Source organism: Xenopus laevis, chromosome 3L (assembly GCF_017654675.1).
Source record: "Xenopus laevis strain J_2021 chromosome 3L, Xenopus_laevis_v10.1, whole genome shotgun sequence".
Taxonomy (NCBI): Eukaryota; Metazoa; Chordata; class Amphibia; order Anura; family Pipidae; genus Xenopus; species Xenopus laevis.
The window spans coordinates 11890562-11918062 of NC_054375.1; the positions used below are offsets into that span (position 1 = coordinate 11890562).

Genomic DNA, 27501 nt, shown 5'->3' on the forward strand with positions numbered 1-27501 from the left:
GATCCACAACTTGACCTGCAAACCCTCAGACCACCAACCTGCATCTGAAAGGCCTTACTACAACCTACAGGTTCGCTGCTTTTTTGGGGGGTACCCAACACCCTGCAGGGCTCTACCCTGGGGTACTCAGACTCTTAGGACTGCCCTGCCTGGGAGCACATGGAAAATGGCACCAATCAGCTCTCCAACACTTGGATGCTCCATTGGGGTAACAGATTAGGAGACTGGTATATTTTTCGCAATTTTAAAAACAAACATGAAATCATAAGTGTAGGGCTCAGGCCAAGAGCACCCGGCCACGTGGATTGAACGGTGAGCGACTATAGAACCCAAAGGCCTAATTATAGTTGGATTGGTGGGAGTTTAATAGACAAAGAGGATATAGCCGCTACGGGTGCTGGATATATGTATATATAATTTGTGTGCTATGAACAACAGCAGCAGCACTGATTGGAACCCTGGCTGATGAATGAATGGATCCAACAGACTCAATAGGCCACACATACAAAGCAATGCTCAGTGTACTTAATAGGCTGTGTATGTACTGCACATCTAATTAGAAATAAATGCCATATAAACCTCACTCATCAAAATGGGAAACTTGCCCTTTAAGAGCAGGGAACAGAGGTGACTTCACCCGGGCGTTGTGACAGTTGGTTCAGTCCGTTGGTTGGCCCTGTGGTGAGAGGTAAGTGGACTTTCCCTCTGGGAGACTTCTTGTCAAAAAACTTTATTTTAGTGCAAAAAGAGGCAGGAATTAGGGCAATGTTTTCCCCCCAGACTAGTGGGTGTTGCGCCTCCCACTGATTTTAGTGAATTTGAAGGTTTTTCCCCTAAAATGTGCTTGGGAGGAGCCTTTAATCTTAGTGCTGGTTGGGAGACACAGACCAGGATTTGTCAGTTACACAGGACTGTCGCAAATATTCACATTTATTAATGAAGGGAACATTTGGGGACCCCTGTACCTCACCATAAGCTGCTTCATTTGTGTTCCCAGTACTGACAGGCTCCTTCGAGATTTGCCCCTCTGCCCCCTGGTATCTGCCCCCAGCCCTGCTCTTATGTACCAACATTGTAGCTAAATACATGTTCCCTTTATCCAAGTCTGGAACTAGGGGTGGGAAGCAGAGGCACGTGCCATGGGGACAGTAGGGGGTGATAGTAAATGAGTGGGGGACATACAGCAGGTCCCAGAGAAGAGAGGTGACTTTACCCATAGGGATTTGACAGTTGGTTTAGTTCGTTGGTTGGCTCTGGGTTAAGTGTATATTCTCTCCAAGACATTTTTTTGCCAAATATCCCTTATATTAGTGAAAAATGAGATAGTTGGTGACCCCCAGTCTGTAACTAGGGGTGGGAAGCAGAGGCACGTGCCATGGGGACAGTAGGGGGTGATAGTAAATGAGTGGGGGGGACATACAGCAGGTCCCATAGAAGAGAGGTGACTTTACCCATAGGGATTTGACAGTTGGTTTAGTCCGTTGGTTGGCTCTGGGTTAAGTGTATATTCCCTCTGGGGTTATTTGACAAATAACATTTACTACAATAAAGAAAAAGGGCACAGGACCTGACAAAGCTCAAGTTTAGGGGACAATAGATCTCTGCCTTCCTCTGTATTATATAGGAAATATTAAGCACTAAATTCATTAACTTGCCTTTTTATTCTCTTTTCTATACAGATTGCTACAGAGCTTTTCCTGCTTTTTTTGGACTGTGATTTTGCTGTTACACCTGCCTGATAACACCTGGGTTTATTTTTGGCTTCTCCATTGTTCAGTCACATCCATCTTCATCTGAACAGTGTAAGAGAGAGCCAGGGGTTCCTTAGGGAGACCCCCTTGGGGTGCCCCGGCCTTGTGCCGCCCCCAATTTATTTTTTTAACATCGGAGAATCTTCTTGAAGAGGTAAATCTTGCAAATTCAACTGATTCAGCACATGATTTCTTCTTCAGCAAATCTGCCCTAAATTCACTTGAGGGGGGTCCCACGTGGCTTTGTGCATATGAGCCCATACGGTTACTGTATATGGGATTTATAAGAAGCCAATCCATCGCTATCAGCAGCATTAATAATACAAATAGGGGAATATACATAAGGAAATAATTGCCTTTAAGTTTACTTTTAGTATGTTATAGGATGGCTAACTCTTAGCAACTTTTCAATTGGTCTAAATTAAAGTTTTTTTTATATAGCTGCTGAATAAAAAGCTAAATAACTCAAAAACCACAAATTATAAAAAATGAAACCCAAGTACAAATTTTCAGAATATCACTCTCTACATCATACTAAACGTTTATTTAAAGGTGAACAAACCCTGTAACCGTGACTTCATTTTGCCTGATTGTGTCCATTTGTCCCTTTAGGTGTCGACGATGGAGGAGATAACGATCAAGACATCTCTCCTGGTAATGCCTCAGTGTAAAATAAATCCTCTCTCATCTGAACTGCTGTTTCCCTTTCACTCTTCTATAAAAGGGGAAGGAAACCTAGTTGGCGCAAAAACCCTCCCCCCCTCCCGTGTGTTGCCCATCCTCCCTCCTCCCCCCTGGCCTACCCGTCCCGCTGGGTAAATGCCCCTAACTTGTTACTTACCCTTCTGAGCAGGTCCAGTCCAGGGAGTTCACAGACGACATCTTCTTCCACGCGATCTTCCTGCTTTGACCTGCGCATGCGCAGTAGGAGCATTTCGCCGGTACGATCTACTGCGCATGCGCCAAAAGTACTTTGTGACTTTCGGTGCATGTGCAGTAGATCCGTACCGGCGAAATGCTCCTACTGCGCAAGCGCCAAAACGCCGTTCACAGCAGGAAGAAGATCACGTGGAAGAAGATGTCGTCTGTGAACTCCCTGGACTGGACCTGCGCAGAAGGGTAAGTAACAAGTTAGGGGCATTTGCCCAGCGGGACGGGTAGGCCAGGGGAGGGTGGGCAACACACGGGAGGGGGGGGAGGGTTTTTGCACCATCTAGGTTTCCTTCCCCTTTAAGCAGCTGTCTGTCTGTCTGTCTGCACTGCTTCCTTTTATACATACAGGTGGGAGCTGCCATACCATTTTCCTCTGTGCGGGTAGAACTGACATCCATGAAAAACAACCACTACATTTATTTCCTTTTTTCAGAATAAAATCTCCTTATTCCTGCAATATTTGCCCCATAGAAACCCCAAACCCTTTTCTGTCTCTATTCTCCTCAGATCCAGACTGACTGTGAGCAGCATTTAGAGCCATTTAGTATTCTGTCCCTAATGCTCTTTCCTTTCACTTACAGCCGCTGTACGTCGTCCTGGAGGACTTCAGGGAGGAAGACACCGACTTTAAGGCCCTTGCCTCTTATTACGGTAAAATCCTATTTTATTTATCAGTTCCTACGTTTTATTATACGTGAATTCCTTTCCCCCTTTAGCTCAGTATTTAACATAAATGTGTTTTTCCCACAGAACATCACTACCGGGTCTACTATGGCAAGAACGTCGTCCTGTAAGTAAAACATAAATGCTCTTATTACATGTTGGGAATCATTTGCTATTGCCCCAGGGGTAAGTGCAAGGGCAATAAGGCTGGAAAATGTTTTTATTAACGCTCAGTGATATTTTTCTTTTTCAGAGAGGACTTTATTCTTCGATATTTCAGCGACCCGAGGACGACGCACAGAGACAACATTTATGAGTACTGGGTGTTGATCCATTATCTGGTATGTAATGCAGAATAGATGTCTAGATAAATAGAGAATAAATGATATTAGATTGCCAGCTCTTGTGTAACGCTGCTACTTTCTTTATGTTACAGGAAGTGCTCGAGAGGGAGTGTGTCGCCCTCTACAGTGAGGAGTTGCTGCCTCCTGTAAGTGTCACTATTATTATAGGAGAGGTTATTATTCACTGTGTGTCTCTATAATAATTATATTATTAACATTGACTCTCTCCTTCCACAGGAAGCATCATCGGAACACTGGAGATGGGGGCAGCATTTCGAGTATCTGCGGCTGCAGAATGTAAGTTCCCCCATCACATGGGAATCCCACACCCTCACTGCCCTCAGCGTATAAAGGTACTATTAGCAGCACATATACAGACATAATCATAACTGTCTCCTTTCTTTCCCCTTTGCTCCTATCCTTGTGCCTCCCCTGCACCCGCAGACTATCCAATGGCACCTTCACCAGCTTGCCATGACGCTCTGGGAGAGGGAGCAGAAGCTGCAGGAGGCTGCTGGGTATGTATTTTGCACTAAACACTTTCAATTACGCTTACTGCCACTTTACAATAATGACAATAATGACATTTATTTCCCTTCAAATCTAGTGAGGAACAAAATGCAAGTCCTGCAGCTGAGGGAGAGGAGGAAGGAGCTCATGCAGTGGAGGAGGAGAAGGAAGAGGGAGCTCCTGGAGTACAACAAGCTCCTGCAGCAGAGGAGGAAGAGCAGAGAGAAGAGGGAGCTCCTGGAGAACAAGCTCCTGCTGCGGAGGAGAGAGAAGATGGAGCTCCTGGAGAAGAACAAGCTCCTGCAGTGGAGGAGGAAGAGCAGAGAGAAGAGGGAGCTCCTGGACAACAGCAAGGTCCTGCTGCTGCAGAGGAGGAGAGAGAAGAGCGAGCTCCTGGACAACAGCAAGCTCCTGCTGCTGCTGAGGAGGAGGAGAGAGAGGAGGGAGCCCCTGGGGAACAACCAGCTCCTGCACCGGAGGAGGAGAGAGAAGAGGGAGGCCCTGGGGAAGAACAAGCTCCAGCACCGGAGGAGGAAAGAGAAGAGGAAGTAGCAAAAGAACGAGCTCCAGAGGTGGAAGAGACCTTCGAAGATCCTCCGGTGGTAGAAAGGCCGACCCTCCGAAAACGGGTCAAGAAGGCCATAATGAAGAGGCTCCGCAGGGTTTGGGTAATGTATCAATTTACTGACAATTACCCTTCTTCTAGAGATACCTCATGTTGTCCAATGCAGCTCCACCTTACTTCCTGCTCTTCTGAGCATTTTCAATCAGAACAATAGAAAGGAAGTCATACACCCTGTCTGTTGAGCCCGCAGGCTGATCACTTTGAGGGCGCACCCCATAGACCAATGTTTGGCTGCCTTTAGGGTGTAAGAGGTTGCTGACAGGGATCTAAGTCTGCAGATAAAGTGTTGATTGTATAGTAGGCCAATAACAGGGGAGGCAGGTAACTCTTACAGGGCTGCTGGACATCTGGCTTAGATATCCACCTTTGGAAATGGGTTGCCACTGGCTAATGGACTGGCACCAGCTGATCAAAGAGTATAAAAGAATAAATGGCAGAGGCTCAGACTGAGATTCATAAGAGGCCCTGACATTCCATGTGTAGAGAGACCCAAACAGTCCCCAAAGGCCCAAAAATAGTGCGCTCTTAAAGCAACACTGAGCCTTTTATATCATAAAGAAACAAGTGTTTGTCTTTATTCTTATCTTAACATTTTCTAAATCTTTTCTTTTCAGCATTCCACCCAAAGACTCACCTGCTGCCGCCGACCCACCACCACGGCCTGAATCCTTTCCTTCCAACCTACCTATCCCGAGAGCGTATGTCTGTGTGTGTCTGTCTGTTATGTACAGGAGGGAGAGTGGGGGTTATGTACAGGAGGGAGAGTAGGGGGTTATGTACAGGAGGGAGAGTGGGGGGTTGTGTATAGGAGGGAGAGTGGGGGTTGTGTATAGGAGTGAGAGTGGGGGGTTGTGTACAGGAGGGAGAGTGGGGGTTATGTATAGGAGGGAGAGTAGGGGGTTGAGTATAGGAGTGAGAGTGGGGGGTTGTGTACAGGAGGGAGAGTGGGGGTTATGTATAGGAGGGAGAGTAGGGGGTTATGTACAGGAGGCAAACTAGGAGGTTGTGTATTGGAGGGAGAGAAGGAGGTTGTGTACAGGAGGGAGAGTAGGGGGTTATGTACAGGAGGGAGAGTAGGGGGTTGTGTACAGGAGGGAGAGTAGGGGGTTATGTACAGGAGGGAGAGTGGGGGTTATGTACAGGAGGGAGAGTAGGGATTTGTGTACAGGAAGGAGAGTGGGAGTTGTGTACAGGAGGGAGAGTGGGGGGTTGAGTATAGGAGGGAGAGTAGGGGGTTGAGTATAGGAGGGGGAGTGGGGATTATGTACAGAAGGGAGAGTGGGGGTTGTGTATAGGAGGGAGAGTAGGGGGTTGTGTATAGGAGGGAAAGTAGGGGGGTTATGTATAGGAGGGAGAGTGGGGGTTGTGTATAGGAGAAGGTTGAGGGGGGTGTATAGGTGAGGGGTGAATAGGAGGTAGGGGTGTATAGGTAGGGGGCGGGGGGCGTCTAGCCATGATCCAGGGTGTAGAACCGACTGCCGTTTCTAGGAGTCAGGAAGGAATTTTTACCTTCAGTGCAGATTGGCCCCCATAGCACTCTAGGGTTTTTCTCCTTCCTCTGGATCATCCACTGTTAGGGAGGCCCAAATATAAATTGCCTATTAATTGTAATAAATCCTGTGCTCACCGCCAGGTTTCTCCATAAATATGTCTCTGTGTTTTTCTTTAATCCCTATGGTGAATATTGAGGGAAGGGGCTCCTGTGCCTCGTTCTACTAAAGATGACTGAGCGGTTGTGTGAGGGTAAAACTGGGTGGTGGTGCTGATACAGGGGTTTAGTTGAAGAAGGGAATGGGTTAATATCTCTGCAGGGTTAATTGATTAATATGTACATGACGGGGCTGAAAGACATAGGGACACATACTGATCTCTAATGATTGGAGGGAACTAGAATATTGCTTTACTCCATAGGCCACAATGTAACAGCATTTCCATTCAAGTCCAAGGCCCCTTTCTTAACACTGGAATTCCATCCACTTCCCACCAGCCTATTGTCACTATACCAGACATTTAGTATATGAAGGAGCTTGATATTGGCCAATGACTAAGCTGCATTTGTTTTTTGGGTACCACTTTCTCCAGGTTATGAGACGTCCTTTTGGGGTGGGGGGTTCCTGCTAAAGCGATTGAGTTAAAAACATTGGTGGCCTGGGGCCCTAAGAGTTAAAAACATTGGTGGTCTGGGGATCTAACAGTTAAAAACAATGGTGGCCTGGGGCCCTAAGATTTAAAAACATTGGTGGCCTGGGGCCCTAAGAATTAAAAACATTGGTGGCCTGGGGCCTAAGAGTTGTAAGTGGAACTGAGATGAAATCCTGGAGAAACGCACAGAAACCATTAAATGGAAAGTAAAAGATTCTTTAAAAAAGTGCAAAAAAAAACTGATAAAAGAAAGAGGAAAGAAGACAAGTGAAAAAGGGAAAGAAGAAAATATTTAGTGGAGTATAAAAACAAATTGGCCAACAGGAGCAGTTTGAGCAGGAACAGCGAGGCTTTAGCACAAGTCGATAGATGAAGGGAAGAAAATAAAGGGGCAGGTAACAAGCGGAGAGGCTTCTGTGTTTGTCATTTAAAGGTGGGACTTGTCTCCGTGGCTTTGTGCAATCCTTCCTGAGAGGCTGCAACACACACATACATTTCTGGATTCTTATCTGCTGCTTGTCACATGAATTAAACATACAGTAGCACAAAACTATTTACTGCCGGCGGAGCAGAGCCGGGGAACCTCGGGCAGATACACTAATCTCTCAAAAAGTTCCCTCACCCTCCTGTTATCCCAACAAAGGGGCCTCGGAACCCCTCGTAAGTTCATGCGAATCACCTGCTTATCCACTCGTCCATTAAAGGGGTTGTTCAGCTTTCACTTACCTTTTAGTAGGTTATAGAATGGTGAATTCTACGCAACTTTTCAATTGGTCTTCATTATTTACTTTTTATTTTTTTATTTACCTTTTTTTCTGATTCTTTACAGTTTTCTGATTCTTTTACAGTCACTGACCCCATCTAAAAACAAGTGCTCCGTAAAGCTACAAATGATCTATTATTGCTCTTTCTAATCACTCCTCTTTATATTCGGGCCTCCCTTATTCATATCGCAGGCTCTTATTCAAATAAATGAATGGTTGCTATGGTAATTTGGACCATAGCAACCAGATATTGGAAACTGCAAACTGGAGAGCTGCTGAAATGCTTTGATTTGAATAAGAGACTGGAGTATGAAAGGCAGAGGCTTAAATAGAAAGATGAGTAATAGAAAGTAGCAATAAAAATTATTTGTAGCCTTACTGAGCATTGGTTTTAGAGGGAGTCAGTGACCCCCATTTGAAATCTGGAAAAAGTCAGAAGAGGGCAAATATTAAACGAAGACCAAAAGTTGCTTAGAATCGGCCATTCTATATAATACTAAAATGAACTTAAAGGTGAACCATCCCTTTAATATAATGGCCCCACCCTGGGGTAGAGTCCTGCGTGGAAACAATTTTTGAAACCCGGACCTGTAACCCACACCCACATTTTTACCTACCTGACCCGCAACTGCCTGATCTGCAAACTGATCCGCGACACGCTGACCACCATAAAGCAGGAAGTGTCGTTGCTGGAAACGGGAAGTGATGTCATCATTAGTGGGCTAGGCAGAAAAAAAAAATTTTTAAAAACATTTTAAAGGAATAAAACTTGGTAAGATCCACAACTTGACCTGCAAACCCTCAGACCCCCAACCTGCATCTGAAAGTCCTTCCTACAACCTACAGGTTCGCTGCTTATTTGGGGGGTACAAAGGAATGATAGAGTTGCTTAAGGTTGATAACCCAGGTAGTACACGGAATCACTGTACACCAGCATTCCACACACATTTGGCCTGACTGCTGTCCAAGACACTCTCATGCAACGAAGACTACAATTCATTGAACATAACAATTTCGTAGTTGAGCTACTGGAATTTGTGTTAACCCACAATTACTTCACCTTTCACAGTAAATATTTCCACCAATTAAGGGGAACCGCAATGGGCAGTACATGCGCCCCCTCTTATGCCAACATTTCCCTGGGCTGGTGGGAGAGCAATATGGTGTTTGGAGAGGATCTGGCTGAATAGACTCAGTACTTACCACTTTGGCTGCGCTACATACACCACATAGTATTAATATGGACAAGCACAAGCCTAAAGTTCTTCCAATTTGTGGATAAACTTAATATTAATCCCATTCATTTGAAGGTAACAGCACAAATCAACAGCAACACTGTTAACTTTTTAGATACTCAAATATTTCCAGATCCTACAAATAACAATAACATAGCGACGTCTGTATATAGAAAGGAAACAGCCACCAATAGTCTGCTCCATGCACAGAGCCAACACCCCAAAAATACCATTCAAGGGATTCCAGTAGGCCAGTACCTAAGAGTAAGAAGATTGTGTAGTACAACTGACAAATTCAAAATAGCGGCCAAAAAATTATACTGGCGCTTGACAGAACGTGGATATAGTCACAATTCCCTTAAAACAGCCTATAAGAGGTCATTGGATACTGAACTGGTTGGGCCACCCTTAGCAGCAATAACTGCAATCAATCGTTTGCGATAACTTGCAGCGAGTCTTTTACAGCGCTCTGGAGGAATTTTGGCCCACTCATCTTTGCAGAATTGTTGTAATTCAGCTTTATTTGAGGGTTTTCTAGCATGAACCGCCTTTTTAAGGTCATGCCACAACATCTCAATAGGATTCAGGTCAGGACTTTGACTAGGCCACTCCAAAGTCTTCATTTTGTTTTTCTTCAGCCATTCAGAGGTGGATTTGCTGGTGCGTTTTGGGTCATTGTCCTGCTGCAGCACCCAAGATCGCTTCAGCTTGAGTTGACGAACAGATGGCCGGACATTCTCCTTCAGGATTTTTTGGTAGACAGTAGAATTCATGGTTCCATCTATCACAGCAAGTCTTCCAGGTCCTGAAGCAGCAAAACAACCCCAGACCATCACACTACCACCACCATATTTTCCTGTTGGTATGATGTTCTTTTTCTGAAATACTGTGTTACTTTTACGCCAGATGTAACGGGACGCGCACCTTCCAAAAAGTTCAACTTTTGTCTCGTCGGTCCACAAGGTATTTTCCCAAAAGTCTTGGCAATCATTGAGATGTTTTTTAGCAAAATTGAGACGAGCCTTAATGTTCTTTTAGCTTAAAAGTGGTTTGCGCCTTGGAAATCTGCCATGCAGGCCGTTTTTGCCCAGTCTCTTTCTTATGGTGGAGTCGTGAACACTGACCTTAATTGAGGCAAGTGAGGCCTGCAGTTCTTTACATGTTGTCCTGGGGTCTTTTGTGGCCTCTCGGATGAGTTGTCTCTGCGCTCTTGGGGTAATTTTGGTCGGCCGGCCACTCCTGGGAAGGTTCACCACTGTTCCATGTTTTTGCCATTTGTGGATAATGGCTCTCACTGTGGTTCGCTGGAGTCCCAAAGCTTTAGAAATGGCTTTATAACCTTTGAAATTGAACTCAGGTGTGATAAACCACAGTTAAGTTATTTTTTAACAAGGGGGGGCAATCACTTTTTCACACAGGCCCATGTAGATTTGGAGTTTTTTTTCTCCCTTAATAACGTAAACCTTCATTTAAAAACTGCATTTTGTGTTCAATTATGTTATCTTTGACTAATAGTTAACGGTTTTTGATGAGCAGAAACATTTAAGTGTGACAAACATGCAAAAGAATAAGAAATCAGGAAGGGGGCAAATAGTTTTTCACACCACTGTATAAGACACATAGTAGGTAAACACTGGCACATTCTTCAACAGGACGCTGAGCTTAATAAAGTAGTAGGTGACAAACCACTTATAACATTTAGACGGAGCAGAAATCTCCGTGATCGCCTTACACAAAGCCACTATGTGAACCCCACAATGGGCACGTGACTTACCAACAGACTAAAAGGCTGCTACAAATGTGGTAACTGTGTAACATGCCCATTTATTTGCAAAACAACTGAATTCACCAGAAAAGTGGATAACGTACAACACCGTATAGATAAATTCATTAACTGCAAAACACAAGGCGTCATACATATGATGTGATGCCAATGTGGTATGGAATATATAGGTAAGACGACCAGAGAATTCCGACGGAGAATTATGGAACATGTTGGCGATGTTAGAAATATAAGAAACGGGCGTGGCGTGATGTGGTGCTGAGCAGACGCGAGTAGAGTCAGCTCCCGGCTCGTATACTCTAACTACACCATTCAGACAACTTCTAACATCCTGAAATGGGCAAAAGTGGCAAGAAACCACCGTCGACCACCTCAGCATCCAGTCACAGTGGTCGAAACGACATGACCAGATACCTGGACAGACGCACCAAACACGGGGCCTTTACAGGAGGAAACCAAGATGGCTGAAGCAGCGAGACGCAGCCCAAGCCCGGCAGGATCTACGGCCTCAGGGTTCAGCTCAGCATCTCTATCAATGGACATACGCACTATTCTAGCCAATCTACCGACTAAAGCCGACCTTAATGCAGTGGCGCAAACAATTCATGAAGCCCACAAAGCAGATTTAGCGGAAATTAGAGCTGACTTACAGGCTATGGGAGATGCACAATCACAACTCGACTCTAGGATGGAAACGGCCAAATCCAAATGCAACGTTCTCATCGATCGAGTTAACAATCACCATCGCTTTGTCTATTCGCAGCACAAACATATGGAAGACCTCGATAACAGAGGCAGGAGGAACAACCTCCGCATTCGGGGTATACCAGAGTCGGTTCCACAAACAGAACTTCGATCCACGGTATGTGTCATATTTAATACTATATTGGACAAAGCAACTACTGACCCTCTGGAGCTAGACAGGGTACATAGAACCCTAGAACCCCAGAGATATAGATCAGAGAGACCCAGGGATTATTATATGCTGTGTACATAATTTTAAGTTTTTATCCAGCTTATAACGCACATCTGATTTACCCACAACTGCTCAAAGATTCTCCCCATAGAATCGACCCCAAAGAACCGGGATATTTGAAACCGCACTCTGTGTACTGGACAAGGCACCTTAACCGAATGACCAGATATATCGGCACAAACTATTGGATTTTATACATACGAACTGTTCCTTACAGACTCAATACTATCCGACGGCCTATTTGAGTTAACAGCGAACGTGGGGTGGTCAATGGCGCAGTTGCAAGCCCCTTGGAGCATTCAGCATCGTTTATATGTTGGAGCCGACAGCCCAGCTCGTATAGTTATGGGCCCTGGAGCACTCTTTACACCTACTCTGAACAATACAGGAATAAAGATCCATCAGCACGATACACGTATAGAAAACCCACATCGTAGCTCATAAGAACAGCTGCAAAGTACCGATAGCTATTGTAGATAAATGGAACAGGAGGCGTTTGATCCTCTGTGGGGGACATACCGCACCGTAGCTAAAACAATACACCTACCAACAGCACAAGCACCGGTTTTAGAAGACTTGAAGACGGATGTAGCTTTAATGGACTTTCTCCATATAACCTCTACAGTTCTCATTTTACCATTTATAAGTATACCTTTTGTATTCTTGTTTACTTCCTTTAAGGCAGGGTTTTTTTAGTTGAGTTTCATCAGGGTGCTTATCCTGAATATAAGTTTGAAAAATGCAGAATTATACAGGGACAAGGGCCCAAAAGCATTCAGTACAATTGTTATTAAAGAAACCTTGTAGTTGCAGAGAGGAGGCTGGCGGGGTATCCTATAGATTTCTTAGACTGGTACCTGGGAAGTAGATACAAATAAATAAAAGATAAATTAGATAAAAGGTAGGTAGCACCACCCATTGATAGAGATGTGAAACAAAATGGTGGTGTGCAAGGTCATTAATAGTATATAGTTGCACGGAAAAAGGAAAAAAGTATGACCCATAGAGTTGCACCTTCCCACCCTTATTAGTTGAATTCCCAAAGCAAAAAAATAAAACGTAACTTTTATTAATCACATCCTAAAATTAATGTGAGACAAAATGAGTATAAAGTGTGTGTTAAAACTAAGGTTAGGTAAGGAAGCTGTAATAGACTCAAGGTCGACAGCTAATAGACAGTACTTTAAAGTTGGAATAATGATGTGGGTTTTTCAAACCCAGTGGTAGCAATTAGCCCACATCTATCCCAACCGTAATGGAGTGCTGGTGGCCCACTGTGTATATACGAACGGGTGGGATGTAGGGTCCGGTTTGATACAGTATAATGTGGCAAGTGGATCTAAGTCCCGTGCCACAGACCTTATTTTGGCAGTGTGTCCCCGCTTGGATACATTCGTATCCGAGTGTGGTTATGCTGGAGCAGAGGGATTTGTCATGCTCCAACTCGCACACCTTCCATAAGAATTAGTGCGTTACTAAACGGGAGGCAGGAAGACCTGCCACATTAAATAATCTGCCTGTTTGTTCCTAACTAGGAAGGCTGACTGAGCATAAGTGCTCGGCGGGCAGATCGACCGGTATGGGAGCTGTTGTCTGCTTTTGCTCCGTTCGGTATAGCAGTCAGCGTCAACGGGGGAGGAGCAGAACCCCGTATTGACTTAGCTGCCGACTTGCTACCGAAACACCCTTCCTTCGCCAGTACCTTAAGACACTAGTGTGCCGGTTAATTCACGCACCGCCCTGCGAGAACCCTGGATCGCTGAACAAAGATGTACAGCTAACGGAGCGTTACGTTAACGTATCTTAACAACCCGAACCACCCTTCCACCCTTCCGTTTAGCACCAGTTTCCTTAGTCCATCGTCCCTGCCTAACAGTTAAAAAAGAAATTGCTCAAAGCGCCTCATTATACTGTATCAAACCGGACCCTACATCCCACCCGTTCGTATATACACAGTGGGTCACCAGCACTCCATTACGGTTGGGATAGATGTGGGCTAATTGCTACCACTGGGTTTGAAAAACCCACATCATTATTCCAACTTTAAAGTACCGTCTATTAGCTGTCGACCTTGAGTCTATTACAGCTTCCTTACCTAACCTTAGTTTTAACACACACTTTATACTCATTTTGTCTCACATTAATTTTAGGATGTGATTAATAAAAGTTACGTTTTATTTTTTTGCTTTGGGAATTCAACTAATAAGGGTGGGAAGGTGCAACTATATGGGTCATACTTTTTTCCATTTTCCGTGCAACAAATAAATAAAAGCCTACACCTATTTCTACTACCTCGTAATACCTAATAATAACCACTACCCCCTGCCTCCATTCACTGTATAAACCCAGTTATCTATATCTTTCCTACCTTTATGAAGAACCCCATTTCCTCATCCTTTAATTGAAAGGCAAGTGGTCAATAATAACGTGAGTTCTACTTCCATTAATTATACTCACTCTGTTTTATAGTTATTTTGTTACTAGTTATTTTTACTTTAAGGATGGACGCACTCAATTCTTATTTGGTGTTTCACTATAAAAAATCAAGCACAAGCCGGGACAGACCTCTTTTTGGTCCCACCACCTACAACCCCCTTTAGTGGGCAGCCAGGAAGTTAAGACCGTATGATCTTACACGTACGGGAACTGGCTGTTTTTCTTTCATACCACTTTGTAATATCTCTTACAATATGAAAAGTATTTATGTTCTGACTTTTCTTTTCACTTTCTCCTTCTAGCCAACTACTCACGCCAATTATTCCATCCACATATGGAGCACGAGTTGGAGGTACCAGACCTCGTCCACCCCTATTTCCTGATGGCTAAGGTAAAACATATGTACCCTCAATGTGAAAGGTCTAAACACCCCTTACAAACGCCACAGACTTAGCCAGGATATGAAACGCTTACATGTTCACATTATGCTCATCCAGGAAACGCATTTTAAAAGGGGACAAGTACCAAAATTACGGTTCAAAGGATTTCTCCACGTTACACACAAGTAAACTCTACCCCACTAAAAAAAGGGGTACATCGATTTTGGTTTCGGATACCCTGGGATTCTCCCCACTTGATGTGCGAGCGGACCCCCTTGTGTTATTAAAAGGTCATATCAACAATCTCAAATACACTATAGCCTCAGTATATCTCCCTCCTACAGAACAACTACCAGCATTAAAAGACTTCATCTCAGTACTAAATGAGTTTGGGGAAGGCACCTTGGTAATAGGAGGCGACTTTAATATCGCACTTGAACCCAAGCTTGATTCCTCAACAGGTCTATCGAGCCTTTTTCGCAAAACCCTGACTACAGCTAAAAATTTACTTACAGACACAGCCCTGATTGACTCTTGGAGATTATTGAATCCATCCGAGAAAGATTACACATACTTCTCACACCCGCATAATGTCTATAGCAGGTTAGATTACATATTCATCACACACAACGACATTGCTCTGATAGAAAAAGCTATAATCAATATTATATCGTGATCAGATCATGCACCAGTACTGTGTACTCTTAATCTCCCTCAAACTCCTGAAAGAGCTTCGATGTGACTCCCTTATTAAAGACCCAAATCTAAAACAAGAAGTGGTTAAAGTATTACGTGTCTATTTCTAAAATAATACAACTGAAGATATGGACCCCTGGATAATCTGGCAAGTGCATAAAATCGTTATTGGGGGTGAACTCATCAAACTAGGTGCTAAAAGAAAAGCAGAAAAAAACTCAAGCATTACCAAGATACACAACGTACAAGCCCAACACAAAAAGTCTAGTACTCATACAATACTTACTGAATTAACGAACGCCAGAACACAGTTACGAAACACATGCACAGCGTTCACCGAAAAAGTGATAGACGTGAACAAAAGAATGTTTTTTGAACATGGAAATAGATGTGGAAAATTCTTAGCCTCCACTTTGAAGCAAAGACGAGCACAACAGCAGATTGAATGGTTAAAAGATAAAACAGGCAGATTAGCACACTTGACATCAGATATAGCAGAAATTTTCAGGGATTACTATACCACACTCTATCAATTACCCAACACCAAGCTTTCTGGCCCGCAAATTACGCAATTTCAGGACAAAATACGTTCATATTTAACAGAGGCTGGCTTGGGCAAAGTAACACAAGAACAGTCACAAGAATTAGATGCCCCTTTGTCCAAAGCGGAATTCTTGCTGGCCATTAAAGAGGCTAAAATGGGAAAGGCTCCGGGTCCTGATGGTTTCACCATTGCCTACTATCAGGAATTTGGAGATCTCTTGACCCCTCACCTTACAGCAGCAGCCAACTCTATAAACTCAGAGAAACCAATCCCCAAAGAAGCCCTCGAAGCTCATATTTGTCAGGGCCCGAAGGCTCTGTTGTAGTGTGGACCAAGGAGGAGACAACAACACCAAGTTCGCGGTACAAAAGGATTTATCAGAAGAATAGTCGTAATCAGGCAAATGGTCAATACAGGCAGCAAGGATCAGAATCGATGAAACAGGCAAGAAGTCGGTACACGGATAAGCAGAATATCTAGAATCACACGCAGGAACTATACAAGATAGACCTATAATTGGGCAAGGACAGAAAGGGCAATTGGAAATAAATAGTCCAAGGTTGGCGCCAAAACTTGACGCAGTGACGTCATGACGCCGACGCCATTCCGTCGGCGACCAATCCTGGGGCGACACGTTTCTGACGCAGTCATAATACGACCAGGAAGAGCTGCATGGTGGAGCAGGAGGTCGCCATCTTGGATGTCCCGTGGGGTAAGTTCTTCACTTTCCATTACAATATTTCACTTATACATAAAAAATGTAAGGACCCACAAGATCCAGGGGGTTACAGACCTATTTCTCTACTGAATGTAGATCTTAAATTATATTCTAAAGTTGTAGCGCAAAGGATCCGGGGTCTCCTCCAAACTCTTATTAATCCAGAACAAGCTGGTTTTATACCTGGTCGTGAAACAAGATATAATACCAACAGGTTGTTTGCCCTTATGCACCATTCTCAAAAACAAAAGATACCGCTGATGCTTTTATCAACGGACGCCGAGAAGGCTTTCTACAGGGTCAATTGGAATTTTCTTATAGAATCACTCAAAGCAATAGGAATAGGTCCCAAAATGCTCATTTGAATCTCAACACTATACACGGCACCCTCAGCTAGGTTGAAGGTAAACGGAACCCTGTCGAACCCTTTTCAGATCCGTAACGGTACACGCCAGGGATGTCCTCTGTCGCCCCTTCTATTTGCAATTTCGATCGAAAGCTTTCTTAATCGGATCAGGCACAATCCGGATATTAAGGGTATAGAAGCGGGAGGTAAAACACATAAAACAGCTGCACATGTGATCTATTGTTTTTCCTCAGCCACCCACAGGTCTCTTTACCTAACCTACTGGCACAATTCAATCAATGCAACCGGTTTAGTAATTTTAAGATTAATTTGTCCAAACCATAAAGACGAATTACGAAGACCTATATGACAAAGTACGGCATGATTTAAAGCAATGGGAAAAACCCTCATTTTCATGGTTTGGAAGAATAAACATAGCCAAAATCTTACCAAGATTTTTATACTTGTTCCAAACTATCCCATATCCTCCACCTAAACAAATTCTTCCAAATCTTTGGAGGCTGATAGTACAATACATTTGGAACCGTAAAAATCCCAGAATAGCGACCTCGAAGCTAATAGCAATGAAATCAAATGCAGGCATAGGTCTCCCAGACTGGGATTCCTGTCTCAAAGCGGCACAGATTAATCGCTGCGTAGACTGGGCATTTTACGGACCCCACAATCTATGGGTTTGCATTGAACAGGAATCAACGCAAACGCCTTTATGGGCACTTCAGTGGCTATCACCCAAAGACAGACTTCTCCTAGACAAAACAGACACAAAGTTGATGTATACCCTGCACACATGGGATAACCTAACTAAATCCGGAAAGTGGGTGGGCACACCAGAACGATTTACTCCAATTTTTGGCAACAACTCACTCCCACCTGGATTACATCCACGACCTTTCCACCACTGGCCACTAAAGTTGTACCAGGGGGTTTACTCCTTCCTTTCAATCAATTATAAATAGGCTGTAGCTCACCTTTAGTATATGTAGGTGGATTCTCCTGCAAGGTGTCCTGTGTCCACACCCAAATTAATACAGTCAGTATTATAATAGAAAGCAGGACAAATCCAATGCAGTAGCTATGACTGCAAAGTGCTTTTATTGGGGAAAAGTGCTCCACAACATGTTTATCCTTCCTTTCAGGCTCAACTGTCTCCACATGGGACCTTTTATTTCCCAATATGAAACCCATTCCTTTGCGATAATTTCCGATTCAATCAAATTAAACATTTTATCATTATACAGCACTTACAATCCACCACTAAATCCCCCCCCCCACTGCGATAGAACTACTATGGACATCCACGTAGAACGATTTCTCATATATATAAAAGCATATTGAATACTAAAACTTCACCAAATCATATCTTCAAACTTAAATGGGAAGAAGAATTAGGTCTTACAGTAGAGGAAGAAGAATGGCAGAAAATAGTTACGCTAATACACTCAACTTCATGATGTTGTAAAATACAAGAACTGAATTACAAAATATTAAGTAAATGGTACAGGACACCGGTAAAATTAGCCAAAATTTATAACACATTATCTCCACATGTTGGAGATGTAACACGGCACAAGGTACCTTATCGCTTATCTTCTGGGGATGCCCGATACTATCTGATTTTTGGATTCAAGTTAGAGAAATTATTAAAGTGGTTAGAGAGGTGGAGATACCTAATGCACCCCTACACCTACTCCTGCACCAGACTTCTAAACCGATACAAGTGTATCGGAAGTCATTAGTACCAATTATGTTAGATATGGCAAAGGCGTTAATACCTCGAAAATGGAAACAAACTACAGCTCCTTTAATCACTGATTGGCTAAACAAAATTTCTGAAATCGAGCGATTTGAAAACATCAACCACACAAGACACACAACGATAATCTCAAAAGTGGATTAATTGGCTCAATTTTAAAGAAACAGATGAATACAAAGAGCTTATACGAGCATAACCCTGACAAGTTTAGGTATTTAAGCCCCCCTCATACATTCATACCACCTATCACTCCTGATGTGGCGTTTGGGAATAGAGGACCTTTCCGGTTGAGGAGACACATCCTAAAAGAAGATTTTACAATTACCTGCCATCAATTGTTGAGCTTAACGCAGTGGACATAAGAGGCTGCTCTCCCTCCCTGAAATACGGAGTATAAGAGGTGCCCCATAGGGAGACATGACTTGTAATGGGCGTAACCTCCTTTATGGAGACACTACTAGTACCTCTCCCTTTACTTACAAACTCCAACAGACTAGAAGGACCTCTGCTCTTTATATTCTTCCCTTTTTCTGTTTCACTATCCCCTATTCCTTTTCCCTCTCTCTTTACTCTGGGGCATAGCACTTGAATCTGTCAGACCTCCATTCTCTAAAGTAATTTTCATATTGAGAAGCGCCACTATGCGCAAAGTACAGGACCTCTATTTAAACCGTTAATTGAGACGCAACCAGCACCTATGCCCCTGAAGAAGCCGTTTTAACGGCGAAACGGGTCGGGAAGCATAGGTGGACGGTGGGGGAGCAGCTCCCATCCGTTCCCAACATAGGTAGGCAGAATTGACTACGGGGGAAATTGGGAAATAGAAAGGAGGGTACACGGTAAATACTAATGGCTGTTACTGCTTACGGCCATATTTAGCGGCTATTTGATTCCCTCACTTACCATCCTATGCGGTTTTTAATCTATGTGTTTTTAAGGCAATAGCCCTGCACTACCTATACTGATTGATGGCAGCGGGTCTGTACATATTTGGTTTGGTGTGCTGTGTGGGCATGGCCTATTATATTTGTGTAATTTGGTTTTACAAATAGGTATTAAAGGCTATGTTTTAAGAGTCTGATGACTTCATAGTGTGATTTAGCTGTTCACCTGAACTGGTTTGTAAGAGGGCGGAGGGTTGTTCCGTGTACTACCTGGCTTAACAACCTTAAGCAACTCTATAATAAAAAAAAACCTGCGGGTGTGATTAGCCTCTTTCAACTGATTTAATCCAATTTATCCATTTTTTTTTGGGGGGGGGGGGGTTCCCAACACCCTGCAGGGCTCTATCCTGGGGTACTCAGACTCTTAGGACTGCCCTGCCTGGGAGCACAGGGAAAATGGCACCAATCAGCTCTCCAACACTTGGATGCTCCATTGGGGTAACAGATTAGGAGACTGGTATATTTTTTTTTTTACCAATTTGAATATTCTGTCCTTTAGAAAAGATCAGGGCAGATAGACTAATCTTTGAAAAAGTTCCCTCACCCTCCTGTTATCCCAACAAAGGGGCCTCGTAAGCCCTAATGGAGGAGCGGCTGTGATTGAGTGGCATTGCACCCCTGGCCAGGGTCGGACTGGGGGGCCCGGGGCTGCTGTCTGAGCCGGCACACTGCGCTGCGGGCAATACAGGAAGAAGGTGCGCAACTGATTTTGCCCTTCGTCGGGGAGTCACTGCAGGAAAAAGGTGCGGATCTGGGGCCCACCGGGTTTTTTCCCGGTGTCCCGCCGGCCCAGTCCGACACTGCCCCTGGCACTACAACATAGGCAGCCTAAGCTTAATGATACTTACAAGGGATTAGCCATGAGAATCTCCTTGCACTTATCTAACATACACATTACAGGGCCATTTTGGCAGCAGCAGTTCTAGGGGGGCACAAATTGGACAGGACATATTTGTACCTGGTACTGCCCAAGCCCAGTGTAAGGGGCGCATGTCTGCTTAATCTGAAGTAGGATTTGGGGTGGGATAAAGGAAAGTAAAATAATACTATGGGTGTTATTGGGTAGATCCCCTCCAGTAACCCAATATTGAAACCTATTGTCCCTTGGCCAGGGTGCCATGAACCAATCCATGTTGTGCACCCAGGTGTCCCTTACGTAGGCTTGGGTTGGGTTCCATGAGCAGGGACTCCAGGGAGCAGAGCTTTCCTTGGGAAGTCGGAAAATGGGGGCAGCTGCCCTGGGTCCTGGGCATGACAAGGTCAGTGGGTAGTTCATGCCAACGGCACAATCTCCTGGTTATCAACTTGTCCATTAAATGGGCTGTTCACCTTTAAAGAGGTGGTTCACCTTTCAATTAACTTTTAGTAGGTTATAGAATGGCCAATTCTACACAACTTTTCAATCGGCCTTCATTATTTACTTTTTATTGTTTTTTTATTTACCTTTTTTTGTGATTCTTTCCAGTTTTCAAATGGGGGTCACTGACCGCATCTAAAAACAAGTGCTCTGTAAAGCTACAAATGAGTTATTATTGCTCTTTTTTATCACTCCTCTTTGTATCCAGCCCCCTCCCCTATTCATATCCCAGTCTCTTATTCAAATAAGTCAATGGTTGCTAGGGCAATTTGGACCCTAGCAATCAGATTTTGGAAACTGCAAACTGGAGTGCTGCTGAATAAAAAGCTGCTGAATAACTCAAAAAACACAAATAAAAACCATTGGCAAATTGTCTCAGAATATCCCTCTAAACATCATATGAAAATTCAAAAGGTGAACAACCACTTTAGGTTCATTTTTTTTATTATTAGTGGTTTTAGAGTCATTTAGCTTTTTATTCAGCAGCTCTCCAGTTTGCAGTTTCCACAATCTGGTTGCTAGGGTCCAAATTCCCCTAGCAACCACACATTGATTTCATTAAGAGACTGGAATATGAATAGGAGAGGCCTGGATAGAAAGAGGGGTAATAAAAAGTAACAATAACAATACATTTGTAGCCTTACTGAGCATTTGTTTTTAGATGGGGTCAGTGACCCCCCATTTGATATCTGGAAAGCATCAGAAGAAGGCAAATAATAAAAAAAAGACTTTAAAAAAATAAATAATGAAGACCAATTGAAAAGTTGCTTAGAATTGTTTGTTCTATAACATACTAAACGTTAACTTGAAGGTGAACCACCACTTTAATATGAAGGCCCCACCTTACGGTAGAGTAACCCCACCCACACCCACATTTTTACCTACCTGACCCGCAACTGCCTGATCTGCAAACTGATCCGTGACTCGCTGACCACCATAAAGCAGGAAGTGCCGTTGCTGGAAACCAGAATTGATGTCATCAGAAGGGGGCTAGGCAGAAAAAAATACATTTTTAAAGATCCACAACTTGACCTGCAAACCCTCAGACCCCCAACCTGCATCTGAAAGTCCTTCCTACAACCTACAGGTTCGCTGCTTATTTGGGGGGTACCCAACACCCTGCAGGGCCTCCACCCTGGGGTAGAAAAATAGGAAAATAGGAACAACCAGGAATGAAGTAACCAAATCCTACAATCGGGCATTGAACCCGTGACCTCTCCGTCGTTTGATTTAGAATTTTGGCACCAGGAGCGACACGTCTGCACGCCGGCGTCACTAGGCTGATGTCGTTGTCCACGTGGCGGCTATGGGTGTCGCCATCTTGGACGCGGCGCTGTAGAGGAGCGGTGAGCCATCAGGTGCTCCTGACAGCAATGCCCTCTCAGTGGGAGGCCATAAGTACCCACTTCTCTCTCGGCAGCCCTATCTCTAACCCCCTTTTGCTCTCACCTGATTGCTTTCCATTAAGGACAACAAGTTTTTATTTGTGTGATTCCTCTTTATGCTGCATTAGCTTAAGGGGGTCGAGTACTCTCCTCTCAAACTGTACTCTCCCCTCATACAATACTCTTCGCTCATTCAGTACTCTCCCCTCATCTGTACTCTTCCATCATACATTACTCTCCCCTCATCTGTACTCTTCCATCATACATTACTCTCCCCTCAACGCATCAGGCAGGGTTGCCAGGTCTGATTTTAAACCACCAGCCTTGACGTTGGCATTTGAATTCTCGCACACAAGGTAAACACACAATATCCTACACTTTAATACACAGTACTCTCCCCTCGTACTGCACTCTCCCCTCATACAGTACTCTCCCATCATCCGTACCCTCAACTCATCTGTACTCTTTCCTCATACAGTACTCTCCCCTTGTACTGCACTCTCCCCTCATGCAGTACTCTCCACTCAAACCATAATCTCCCCTCATACAGTACTCTGCTATCCCACAGTCACACTCCACTGTTACTATAGGCAACATCTCTCCCTACTATACCTGCTATCCCACAGTCACACTCCCTTCTCAGAGACTATTACCCACTGTTACTATAGGCACCATCTCTCCCTACTATACCTGCTATCCCACAGTCACACTCCCTTCTCAGAGACTATTATCCACTGTTACTATAGGCACCATCTCTCCCTACTATACCTGCTATCCCACAGTCACACTCCCTTCCCAGAGACTATTATCCACTGTTACTATAGACACCATCTCTCCCTACTATACCTGCTATCCCACAGTCACACTCCCTTCCCAGAGACTATTATCCACTGTTACTATAGACACCATCTCTCCCTACTATACCTGCTATCCCACAGTCACACTCCCTTCCCAGAGACTATTATCCACTGTTACTATAGACACCATCTCTCCCTACTATACCTGCTATCCCACAGTCACACTCCCTTCCCAGAGACTATTATCCACTGTTACTATAGACACCATCTCTCCCTACTATACCTGCTATCCCACAGTCACACTCCCTTCCCAGAGACTATTATCCACTGTTACTATAGACACCATCTCTCCCTACTATACCTGCTATCCCACAGTCACACTCCCTTCCCAGAGACTATTATCCACTGTTACTATAGACACCATCTTTCCCTACTATACCTGCTATCCCACAGCCACACTCCCTTCCCAGAGGCTATTATCTCACTGTCCTTCTCCTTTAAGGTTGAGCTTGATGGACATGTGTCTTTTTTCATCCTAACTTACTATGTTATTACTGTCAATGAAATCCAGCAGACAGGGCAGCCTTAAAGGAATTGTTCAGTGTAAAAATAAAAACTGGGTAAATAGACAGGCTGTGCAAAATAAAAAGTGTATCTAATATAGTTAGTTAGCCAAAAATGTAATGTATAAAGGCTGGAGTGATTTGATGTATAACAAGTCAGTCAGAACACTACTTCCTGCTTTTCAGCTCTCTTGGTTTACACTGACTGGTTACCCTGGTTACCAGGCAGTAACCAATCAGAGACTTGAGGGGGGGACACATGGGTCATATCTGTTGCTTTTGAATCTGAGCTGAATGCTGAGGATCAATTGCAAACTCACTGAACAGAAATGTACCATGTGGCCCCCCTTCAAGTCGCTGACTAACTCAGAGTTAGAGAGCTGAAAAGCAGGAAGTTGGATACTGGCTGTTTTATTAGACATCTGTTCACTCCAGTCTTTATACATTACATTTTTTTCTAACTAACTATATTAGAAACATATTTTATTTTGCACAGCCTATCTATTTACACAGTTTTTATTTTCACACTGAACTATTCCTATAAGGAGGAGACAGACAGGAGTTCGATCAGGGCTATGGACCTCTGCAAAACGAGCTTTCTCATACAATGGCAGGGTCAGTGGGGTTCGGGTTGTAACCAGGTGACTCTACAGAACCTCATGATTCTGACCGGAGTACTTTCAGTGGCTAATCTGCGCCATAAGATCTAAAATGACAGCTTTCCAACACCAGATCCCTTGAAAAGTCAGGAAAACATCTAATTAACGTATCTAAGATGCCAATACAATTTACACTTCAATCAATGCTGTCCGTCAAGCTGCATTTCCTATAAACGTCACTCACGTAATCTGGTAACCTCGGTACCACCGCACTAGTACTGGCAGCGGGGCTGTTACACAACAGGTTGTGTGGGTTATATCTAGCTCCATTGGGGTGGGGGGATTCTCACACACTGGACATTTTCACCCATTAATTACGATGGTTTAGGACCTACCCTGCTAATTTCTTCATTCTGCTTTCCTTCTCTTTAGTATTTAGCTCAGGGGGTTCTCCTTTAGGAGAATGTCCAGAGCAGGCTTTGTTCGTCCCCAGAGTCTTGTTTTAGCCTCTATATTCCAAGCAAGTGGTTTGGTGCAAAAGTCACCAGTTTCCTTGATCCAGTTCCAGGGTCAGCCAATGCCTCATGCACCCCCGGTGGCACACAGCTCAGGAGATGAGTAGTTTACAGCTAGGCACTGGGAAGCTGTTCTCACATATACCCCTCAGGTGAAGAAATCTAGGTGAAGAGCTGTTGCCCCTGTTACCCAGCAGAGAAGCATTTCCAAGGGTCCCTGTGATATTTACCCTGTTCCCTGGAACCCACCCATATCTCTTCTAAGGAGCTTTTAATCCGGAGCAACGAAAGGTGAAAGTGGAGCAGCCCTAACACCAAAAGTATCTGATTTTTATTTTAAAAGATGAACATTCCCAGCTCTTTTTTTTTTTTTTTAATCATCACTTAAACATTAACCACGAGGTTTGAATGGATCCAATAGACATCACTGTAAACCAGTGCGGATTCACTCTTCCCACCACTCCCAAATCTTGGCTACACACACACACACATACATACACATATATACATACACACACACACACATACATACAGACAGACATACATATACATACATACATACACACACACACATATATACATACATACATACACACACATATATATACATACATGCACACACACATACATACATGCACACACACACACACACACACACACACATACACATATATACATACACACACACACATACATACAGACAGACATACATATACATACATACATGCACACACACATACATACATGCACACACACATACATACATGCACACACACATATGCACACACATACATGCACACACATACATGCACACACACATATGCACACACATACATGCACACACACACACACATACATACATGCACATATATACATACACACACACACACACACATACATACATGCACACACATACATACATACATACATACACATATACATACATACATACACATACATACATGCACACACACGCACACACACACACATACATGCACACATACATACATACATACATACATACATACATACATACAGACACACACACACTCAGGACCTTCATGCCACCCCCCAGCAGACATGGGTCTAGTCACCTTCTACCAACTGCCCATCCTAAACTCACTTTATTGGGACATGCAGCCTCATTTTAATACATAAATTTAAGGTGGTGAGTGTTGGGGGGTTGGAGTAAAAAGAAATCATCTGAAGTGGAGACATGATGTGCCCTCTGGTGTGGGAGCCATGGTGCTCTCTGTGGCCTCCTCTTGTGTCTGTTCCATCCCTCTCAAACTGACGACTCAATCAAACACAAATCCCTTTTCTGCCCTACCCGAAGGATGCAAAAACCCCTTACATTCGGCAGGTTTCTGTAAAACAGTAGCAAACTTTCCCACCACCTCGACTGAATCCCTCATACCTTCCAGCAGAGCGGCTCCACAGAAACAGCAGGGGGGAGGTGCCCAGCCAGCACAAAAAAAAAAAGCGGAGGGAGCACGCCCAGCCAGCACAAATAAAAGAGCCAGACCAGCCAGCACAAAAAAAGGAAAGGCAAAAAAAAATTGTAAAAAAAAAAAAACCTAAAAACAAAAGTCAGTGGCTCTGGCGGGCCCCGAGGTGGAGCGGGCCCCGGTGCAACTGCACCTCTTGCTCCCTCGGTAGTTACGCCACTGAACAGTCCCTAAGTTTGTCCATAGTCTGTACAGAGAGATCCCATAAAACTATGGCAGCATAGGTATTCCCTGTACTAAGCACAATTCAGCAGGAACAGTCCCCTAAGTTTGCTCATAGTCTGTACAGAGAGATCCCATGAAAACTATGGCAGCATAGGTATTCCCTGTACTAAGCACAATTCAGCAGGAACAGTCCCCTAAGTTTGCTCATAGTCTGTACAGAGAGACCCCATAAAACTATGGCAGCATAGGTATTCCCTGTACTAAGCACAATTCAGCAGGAACAGTCCCCTAAGTTTGCTCATAGTCTGTACAAAGAGATCCCATGAAACTATGGCAGCATAGGTATTCCCTGTACTAAGCACAATTCAGCAGGAACAGTCCCCTAAGTTTGCTCATAGTCTGTACAGAGAGATCCCATAAAACTATGGCAGCATAGGTATTCCCTGTACTAAGCACAATTCAGCAGGAACAGTCCCTAAGTTTGCTCATAGTCTGTACAGAGAGATCCCATAAAACTATGGCAGCATAGGTATCCCCTGTACTAAGCACAATTCAGCAGGAACAGTCCCCTAAGTTTGCTCATAGTCTGTACAGAGAGATCCCATAAAACTATGGCAGCATAGGTATTCCCTGTACTAAGCACAATTCAGCAGGAACAGTCCCCTAAGTTTGCTCATAGTCTGTACAGAGAGATCCCATAAAACTATGGCAGCATAGGTATTCCCTGTACTAAGCACAATTCAGCAGGAACAGTCCCTAAGTTTGCTCATAGTCTGTACAGAGAGATCCCATAAAACTATGGCAGCATAGGTATTCCCCTGTACTAAGCACAATTCAGCAGGAACAGTCCCCTAAGTTTGCTCATAGTCTGTACAGAGAGATCCCATAAAACTATGGCAGCATAGGTATTCCCTGTACTAAGCACAATTCAGCAGGAACAGTCCCCTAAGTTTGCTCATAGTCTGTACAGAGAGATCCCATAAAACTATGGCAGCATAGGTATTCCCTGTACTAAGCACAATTCAGCAGGAACAGTCCCTAAGTTTGC

The 27501-nt window shown here is 43.9% G+C and overlaps 1 protein-coding gene and 1 long non-coding RNA gene across 2 annotated transcripts; one reads left to right on the forward strand and one right to left on the reverse strand.

Moving 5' to 3' along the window:
• The first annotated feature begins 1438 nt into the window (after positions 1-1438).
• LOC121400980 (caldesmon-like) lies at positions 1439-5615 on the forward strand. Its single transcript, XM_041585346.1, has 10 exons — positions 1439-1905; positions 2364-2405; positions 3266-3335; positions 3435-3474; positions 3601-3688; positions 3784-3837; positions 3929-3988; positions 4136-4209; positions 4299-4869; positions 5441-5615. Exons 2-10 carry the CDS (start codon positions 2373-2375, stop codon positions 5489-5491), a joined length of 1041 nt encoding a protein of 346 aa, XP_041441280.1. The 5' UTR covers positions 1439-1905; positions 2364-2372; the 3' UTR covers positions 5492-5615.
• A 2783-nt stretch (positions 5616-8398) lies between these two features.
• On the reverse strand, positions 8399-26493 carry LOC121401049. The gene is made up of 3 exons (XR_005966077.1): positions 26198-26493; positions 21807-21911; positions 8399-8454 (listed from the first exon to the last, which is right to left on the reverse strand). It is a non-coding gene; the product is annotated as an uncharacterized LOC121401049 (long non-coding RNA).
• Positions 26494-27501: the final 1008 nt, after the last annotated feature.